This window comes from Egretta garzetta, unplaced genomic scaffold (genome assembly GCF_000687185.1).
Source record: "Egretta garzetta isolate BGI_Z169 unplaced genomic scaffold, ASM68718v1 scaffold29, whole genome shotgun sequence".
In the NCBI taxonomy this organism is placed as follows: Eukaryota; Metazoa; Chordata; class Aves; order Pelecaniformes; family Ardeidae; genus Egretta; species Egretta garzetta.
The window spans coordinates 1,925,273-1,933,738 of NW_009260796.1; the positions used below are offsets into that span (position 1 = coordinate 1,925,273).

General features: G+C 41.7%; 1 protein-coding gene across 8 annotated transcripts in view; it reads left to right on the forward strand.

Annotated features, from left to right (window-relative positions):
- The first annotated feature begins 83 nt into the window (after nucleotides 1-83).
- Nucleotides 84-8,466, forward strand: part of ATAD3A (ATPase family AAA domain containing 3A) — a 36,719-nt gene continuing 28,336 nt past the window's right edge. For 6 of the 8 annotated variants that reach the window (XM_035902135.1, XM_035902136.1, XM_035902138.1 and 3 more), the window contains exons 1-6: nucleotides 109-189; nucleotides 796-897; nucleotides 2,422-2,481; nucleotides 2,829-2,898; nucleotides 4,414-4,579; nucleotides 5,298-5,367. In XM_035902135.1, the coding sequence (XP_035758028.1) occupies nucleotides 145-189; nucleotides 796-897; nucleotides 2,422-2,481; nucleotides 2,829-2,898; nucleotides 4,414-4,579; nucleotides 5,298-5,367 (513 nt within the window). In that variant the 5' untranslated portion in view covers nucleotides 109-144. Of the gene's footprint in view, nucleotides 190-795; nucleotides 898-1,932; nucleotides 2,050-2,421; nucleotides 2,482-2,828; nucleotides 2,899-4,413; nucleotides 4,580-5,297; nucleotides 5,368-8,466 lie in introns of those variants that run through there. The other 2 variants (XM_009646775.2, XM_035902140.1) reach the window with 2 other exon arrangements.

The following is an 8,466-nucleotide window of genomic DNA, read 5'->3' on the forward strand; positions in this document are numbered from 1 at the left end:
GTGTGACAGGCAGGCTCAGCCAGCACCGGGTTGGGTTGAATAGACCGAATGTTTTCTGCCCTGAGAAAAGATCTCTGTGCTCTCCGTAACCTCTTCCCGCTGTCGGTTTCAGGCCATGCGAAAGATGCTCTTAGTCTCGCCCAGATGCAAGAGCAGACCTTGCAGCTGGAACAGCAAACAAAACTTAAGGTAAGTTGGAACCGTTCGTCTGTTGTACAGCCATTCCTCTTCAGGCAACTGCTGGGTTTGTGGGGAGCATTAAGTCAAAGTCTCACTTTTTTGCAATTTGCAGAGGGTGCTGAGTTTTATTTATTGCTGTTTAGCTTCAGCAAATAATAGTTATTGCTTTTAAAAAAAAAAAAAAGTAAATCTGAAAGGTGAAGTGCAAGCTGATTTGGCCTGTTCTTGGGCATCTTTTATGGCTTTGTTTACAACTTGCGTGTCCTGAGTGGTTTGGTAACTCCTAAGGTATCACCACCATTTTTAGGAAATGACAAAGGTTTTCTGCAGGGAACTGTAAAGCAGTTGGGTAGAGAACAGACTTCTGTTTCTTTGATACAGGAATTTGGGGATTGTTTGAGACTTGTTTTTTTTTTAAATAAATTGTATTTTATTTAATCCTGAAATGGATAATTATGAGGTTTCATATGATCGTATTTTAGCTTTCTTGAGTCATTGGTCAGCTTTGCAGGCTCTGATTACAGATGGATTTCTTGGAATATAATTGTCACTATCATTTCTCTATCGGATGACGTATTGAGCTCATTTGTGATGATTACCTCTTTATTTTAATAGGAGTATGAAGCTGCCATAGAACAACTGAAGAATGAGCAGATACGGGTACAAGCAGAAGAGAGACGAAAAACACTCAGTGAAGAAACAAAACAGCATCAAGCAGTAAGGGAATGAGGGGAATGCCAAGTGATGGGAGACCTTGTTTGTGTCCCCCTTTATGGAAAAGGCAACAATGCGTTAATTGCCCCTTTTGGGGGGCGCGGGAAAGAGAATTGCAGGCAGCCATAGGAGGGAGGCAACTGCCCATCTGCTACCCTGGCTTTGTAGAGTTGAACTTGATGTGTAATTATATGCAGCTTTGTCGTCTTGAACTCACCAAATTATTGAACGTACAAAGGAACCGGTAGTAGCAAGTACTTTTATTGTGTGCTCTTTGAAATTTTCCTAAAGGAGCTTCCAGGGAAGTTCTGTTGGGCATTCTGAGGTACACCTGTTTGTGTCTAGCAGCTGATGGCATTAAAAGGTTGAAGACTACTGGCTTATCGAGTATATGTTAGCCCGGACAATGAAGTATCTCTTAAGTTACTTGGATTTCAGTCTTAAGGAGCCTGCAACCCTATTTCTTCCAAGTTTGATCTTTTAGGTGGAAAAAAATACTTTAAGAGAAATGATGCAAATTTGAGAGTTACTAGAGGCTGTGGTACGTTTTGGCATGAGTTACTGAAGTGGCAATAATACTGAAATTAGGGAAATGTAAGCTTGCTTTTATGCTAATAGCTCACATATGGTCACTTTTTACGTTGAGCGTACAGGAAACAAGGGGATTGATTAATTCCAATTGATTTAGCTAGTGTGGGAAGACAGCTAAAACTGCTTATCTGGCACATGTTGCTTTTTATCCCATCAGAGTTTGGACTTTGAACGGGGCTGGGTCAGGAAGCCGGCTTCTGTTAAGTTAGCTCTTGAACTCTTGCAGTTCACAGGGCATCATTTGAAGTGAAAGCAAACTTGATAATGATTTACTCCTGAAGTGCCATGCGTTACAGTTTCTGGGGAGATAACTTGCAAGCTGTTCTGCTATCTGTGTGTTTGGAATAGGGAATAATACCATCCCTTGCACAGAGTCCTCCTTGCTGATGGGTATGGGCCCTCAGACCACTTTTAGCTGAGTGTAGGTGACATGGGTTTATTTGCCAGTTGCAGTGGAAAATCGATGAGAGAAATTAATGAGGAACAAGAAAATCCATCAGAAACAGAGCTCATCTGACAGGCAGCATATCTTGACAGTTCTATTGCTTGCAATCGCCAGTCCAGGTAATGTGTTTTAGAACATGAAAACCATGTTTTTCCTAGTAAATTAAGTCTCCTTTTCTGGGCCAAGGAACACTTGTTCTTTTTTCTTTATATCTGTGATACCTTAAAATGAAGTCAGACTGTAAAGGTTTCTCAGCATAGACAAGTTTTAGGTGCTGGCTGAGGATGTTTTGCCCCAAGCTTTGCCCTGTTCATATTCAAACCCAGGATTATTTTTGGGTTTTGTGGAGGTTTTTTTGTTTGTTTTTGTTTTTTTCCCCTGCATACTCCAAACCTCACTGCCCTCAGGACTAGGTTCTCTCTTACATACCTAATCTTTATATTCTGAATGATCTTTTGATCTTTTTTTTTTCTTTTTTCTTTTTTTTGAAGCGAGCCCAATACCAGGACAAATTGGCAAGGCAGCGCTATGATGAACAGATGCGACAGCAGGTATGACGGCTTCCTCCTCTAACCCAGCTGGGAACCATGTAGCAGCTTTCTTAAGTCAAAGTGGTGATCTGGAACTGTGCCCTGTTGTGCTGGGCAGATGGCTGATGCTAGGCACAGTTGCTTTCAACTGTACTATTTGCTGGGCATCAACAGTGCCAGGCAAATCAAAGGTCAGGAATTAGGACAAAGCAGCTAGGAGTGTGGGATTAAGAGTATGAATCTGTGAGATGAGGAGTGCACTTCAACCTGAGCACTAGCTTCATGAAAACATTTGTAGTACTTAAGCTTACACAAATACCTACTTGACTGAGTTCTAACGCATCTTCTGCTGTCATCTCTACCTCTAGCAACTTGTTAATGAAGAGAATCTGAGGAAGCAGGAAGAATCTGTGCAGAAGCAGGAAGCCATGAGGCGTGGTAAGGCAGTAATTTTTCTTTACTGACAGAGTGGGTGGGCATATGAATTCTCTGTACTGATCTTTGACTCCTTGTCCACATTGCTTGATGCTCCGTTAGGGTCATGTGTTAATCTCATATTAACGTATTAACGTTACTGTTGGCAAGTAACGGATAAATCCCAGTAGTACTAGAACTACCAATTGCTTCCAAGATGAGTTTTAGAAGTGGCTGCGCACCTAAACATCTGCCCTGTGGTACTTGGATTTCCCAATGAACTGTCAGCGTCTCCTGATGTGCAACTGAAATTCTGATTTTTACACTGAGACAATCTAAAGTAGAACCGGTTATGAGGAGGAAAGAGAAACAAAATAGCTCCTGGGAGGAGCAGCTGAATCTGTGTCATCTAGTCTCTGTTCACTGTTTCCTGTAGAAAATAAAAGCTGAATAATGAAGTTTTAGTCTGAAACTTGCTTTGGTCGTTCTTGTTGTGTGGGATTGCAGAACTCCAAGTTGCACAAGTCTTAAAAATGCAAGGCAATTTGTGTATGACCAAATGCGAGCAGAAGGCTGGTTTGCTCCGTACACAGATGTGGACTGCTATGTTGTCCGCTCCTTGCTGCCATCTGCCACTTAGTGTACTCTTGGTGTTTGTTGGTATCATTGAGGGAAGCATTGTAACAACCATGTAACAAAGCTCAGTGGTGAAACCCTGTAGGAGAGAGTGATTTTACTCTTGTAGTATCCGCCTACTCGTAGGCACCGAGGTGTCAAGGTAGCCTACCCAGCATTTGGGTATCAAGTAGCTGGGTGGCCCGGTCAGAATTTCTTGCAGTGATGCTGAAGACAGAGGGTGCTGGCTACGGAATCCTTATCTCATCTCCTGGGTTGTTCTTGGGTTTCTCATTCATTCTCCATTCACATCAATCTGAATGTGTCTGTCACAATTCTGTGTGTCTGAAGTAACAGTTTCCAAAACCCTGTTTGGGGCAGCATTTTACTGGCAACTCTGTTTTGCTTCTGTTCCTTACAAGCAGTGTATGTTACACTGTGTGTAGTTACATGCCCAGGGTTGTCCTTCATTCTGTAGTGTGTCACCCTTCCTCTCTGAAATGGTGTTGATGAAGAGCAGCAGGGCCTAGCACTGTGGTTTTTCCCTCCCTGTTGATTTATCCCTTACTGCCTAGGTCATCTCTGACTAAGGTTTGCCTTGAGCAGTTTTTCTGGTAATGAACTTCCAGAACTGAAGCATGATTATTGTCTTGCAGTGTGCCGTCTGGAGAAGGCCACCTTTTTGGTGTGATCCCTCTAAGCACAGGGGGAAAATTCCTTGTCTTCTGTAATACTGTACTGGTTGGCTGCCTTTTGGGGGAGGGTGGAAAGGAATTAAGATCTTGAAGTCTGCTGCTGTGGGACTGCACACAGTTGTTGTGAAGCCAGGATGAAGGAATGCATCTCTTTGACCTGCCTGCTACCTGGGATTAAGCCAGCCCAAAAGGTTGTCCTCTTCTCTCCTTTTATTTTTTTTTTAAAAAGCTACTGTAGAGAGAGAGATGGAGCTGCGGCATAAGAATGAAATGCTGCGCGTCGAGGCAGAGGCGAGAGCCCGTGCCAAGGCTGAGCGGGAGAACGCAGACATCATTCGGGAGCAGATCCGCTTAAAAGCTGCTGAACATCGCCAGACAGTGTTAGAGTCCCTCAAGTATGTGCAAGCCAGGAGAAGGGCATGGGTTGCCTCGCTGCTTTTGCAGATTTCTCCCATCTCGTAGGAAACCTTGCTGTTTATTCCTTTAAGCTCTGAGGAATATCAAAAGTTAGTTTGTACACTCTTGTACTCTGAACAATAAGAGTTATATTAAAGAGAACCCCCTCTTTCACTTGTCTTGCTATATTGTCATCTGAATGTGAACCAAAGAGACTATAAATAGAGTTGTGAATTTTATCCAGTTTTTCTACAGATGACTTCAAGCCTTATTCACTAAGGTTGAGACGCAATTACTCTGCAGACTCTCACAGTTCTTTCAGTTTCTAAACATATGCCGTAAAGGAATAAAGCAGTCTATCTCCAAAGGGGTGGGCATTTGGATTTGTAATTTGTTAATTTTAGGTCCTTCGAGATTCTGAATAAAAAAAGCTTTAGAATTAAATACCTTTTATTACAGTACAGTGCCAATAATGTATTAAAGAAAGAAATTGATATCACCTTAATGCCAAATGCTTTCTTGGATTTAATCGCAGATCAGGTGTAGGTATCAGATGATTATAAATGTATTTGCCATGCTTGTTCATGTTGCAGTTCCCAGGTGAGCCCTCAATTAGCTTTGGTTCTGAAGAATATTGTTATAAAGTTGTCCTGTAAACTGGTCCAATTCAGTCTTTGAAATCCCTTTCTCTCTTGCCTTGCTGTTTGCTTGCCATAGGACAGCTGGGATGCTCTTCGGGGAAGGATTCCGTGCTTTTGTAACAGACTGGGATAAAGTTACAGCCACGGTAAGATTGTGTCATGTATTGATAACTTCCAGAGAAGTCTCTCTGTAAATGTGCGTTAAGCGAACTCCTTGTTCTGATATGTTTATAAACTGTAAACCATGATGGGAATTTGCTGCTCACTTAGTGGTCTCTGCAGTCCTCGTTTAAGGAGATACTGTGCTTCGGGTTTTTATTCAAATTAATTCTTGTCTTCTCCGTATAGACAAGTGGTTTCTCATTGGTCACAAAAGTTGCGACTTTGATCAACAGCATATAATTGCCTTGTCTTTGGAGGCACCATCACCTTTACAAACAGGTTTCCTGAAAGTCTGCCAGCTATTACAAGTAATAGATGCAGATTCTGTGAAAAAAGTAAATTAGTCTTTTTTTTTTCTTTTTTTTTCTTTTTTTTTTTTTCCCCCCCCACAGATTGTTCTGGAATTTGCTGTCTTTTATGTATGTAGGGGAGTAGGGGTTTTATCTAACAGCCAATTGAAGAGAACTGTAGATTTTTTCCTTTGACATCTTGAATGCGATTTTTGTGTCTGACTAGGCTCCGAGCTGACAAGTTTTCATTCAGCTTTTTAATGATTGATGTTCATTGTACTTCCATGATGCATGAACATCTATAAATGTTTATAGGTGAACAGAGCATTATGAAATGTTTAGGGCTGCTGTTACAGGACTCTTTGCCAGTGGTGGGTTTTGGGAGCAGGGATCTAATCCCCCTTTCCCCTCACCCCAATGTCTTTTGTATGTTTGCAGTTGAACTACAAACTGGAAATATCTTTTTAGGAATATTAGGGAAAGTCTATTGGAGATGCGTAATAGTTGATCTGGTGAACACAAAAGGGGCTTGTTCCCTCTAAACCAGTGGTCTCAAAAATTTTTTGATCACATACACCTTACAGGAAAAAATTTCTGAGAACACTCCCCCAAAAAATAGCAAGAGGTGAATCATGAAAGCTTTGTTTTGTTTTTTAAATTATAGTATTAAGGTACATGATTTTAAGGCCACAGAGGGAAGTTCTTCAGTATTCCCCTGTCTCTGAGCTGCAGTTTCTTCCCACCAAGTTAGCTGCCAGGAACTTGTGTGCTGCTCTCATCCCAGGTGGATAGCAGACTGTCAGCTCTCTGGGATCAGGGAGTCTGGGGGTACCACTTTCATCTACAAAGGAGCACCCCTAGTCTCTGGAATTTCAAGATGTTGCAGGACATGGTCTAAAACTCGCTTTGCTGCTTATCTCGCAACTTTATATCTAATTTTGATGTAGCCTAGAGAGCGCTTACAGAACTGTTATGTGTGCTAAATAAGTTGATTAATAGCCAGACCAACATCTTTTCACAGGACAAAAGAGCGTGGCAGTGGCTTCTTATGGGCATAAAGTTGTTTCTCAGTGTACTACTTACAACAAAGACTTTACAGTGAAAAGGTATTTTTAGTAGCATGGCTTGTTAAAGTGGACATTTTGCTTTAAGTCAGTCACCACCATCTGCTCCCCCCCCTCCAGTTTTATACACGCAGGCTGATACAAAAGCCACTTTGCCTGAGTGCACTGGGGAGAACAAGACATGCTTTTAGTGGCTCCTTTTGTAATCTGTAGGCTGTACCTGGAATGCCTGCAGTATTCAGAGGCTTTTGCAGATTAGTGCTTGGTGCTTTTAGCTGCATAGTCTCTTGACCCAGATACCAGTTTCCTGAATTATGGTCATTTTTGCTTCTGACAAGCTCTTGTCTTACGAATTTGGGACATTTCACTAAAAAAAAAATATATATATTTTTGAAAAAGGAGATAAGACAACTGGAAATCATATTTTCTGTTGTTTTGGAAAATGACTATAAGGTAAGAATTAGCCTGTTATTTTAGGGTTCCTCTAAATTAGCCCTGGATTTTCAGCTCTTCCTGCCTGCTGTAAGGGCTGCTCTTTTCCTACCTCTTCCCATCCCAGCAGAACCCCAGAGGTTCTGCTCAAAGTTTTTTTTTGGTTTGGGTGTTTAGTGGAATTCACTTTGCTTATCTGTTAGAGATTCATTTCTTTGCTAGATACTTCATGATAAACAGATAGGCACGGTGATTGGACTGATTTGTGGAGATGGAATAGTAATTGGGTTCTGTAAATGTGAGAGCAATTTTCCTGGTTTGATACGTAGCTGTCAGTCTTAAAGCTGTATTTCTCAGTATCTTGTAACATGAATGTCAGTAAAGTCCCAAGAGTCTGAAATGCTTATCTCTGCCTGGATGGATCTGATGTATCAACCTGTAACTTCACGTAGTACTGATGCTGCTAAAGCAGATGGTGTAAGAGTGCATGAGATCGTTTGTCATGGTACCTTGTTTTTGGAGGGAGGCTGCTAAAAAGGTGGAGGCTCTTTTGTCTTCAAAAGTCCCCATAAACTGAGATGAATTGGGTGTGGGGGTTGTCTTATTCTTTGATCTTGGAACTTGCAGTTCTGAACCATTCAGGTTTCCATCCAAAGCAAAGGTGATGTCACACATTTAAGCAAAGTGAAACTGAAGACACGGTGTCTCGTGGTTTATTGAACAATGCCGTCCTTGTCCCTGAGGCTTTTGACCTTCTGTACTTGTAGTAAAAGTCTGCTTACTTTTAAAAGCAATTGCTGCAGCCTGCTCTTTTGTCTTATCAGGGCTTGCTCTGATATGAATTATTGGCATCTCGCTGTAAGCTGAACACAGCGGATTACTTGCACTCAGAGCTGTGTGGAACAGTTGGCCTCTTCCCAAACACCTCTCAGTTTAAAAGTAATGCCCCTTGTTCCCTTGTATTTTCAAGTGGATAGGGCTTTTTGGCAAATCAACTGACTCGCTCGCATATGCACAAACAGATGGAACTGGAGGCTTATGTTTGTGCACCTTATGTAAAGTTTTATAAGTTTTACAGAAGTTACCAGTGCTATCAGTCTCTGAGAATTAAGGAAACAACCTTGTACATGCTAAAAATTTCTTTAAAGTCTTGCTTTCAAATCCTGTCCTGAAATGTTATTCTTAGCAACCTCCTGGAGTGTCTTCAGCATTGTCAGCACAGCTCCTTGTCTATTCTGACAGCAAGCTATGGTGGAGGAAGCTGCCTGCAGGGCTCTTGGTTTAATATGAGCCAGCA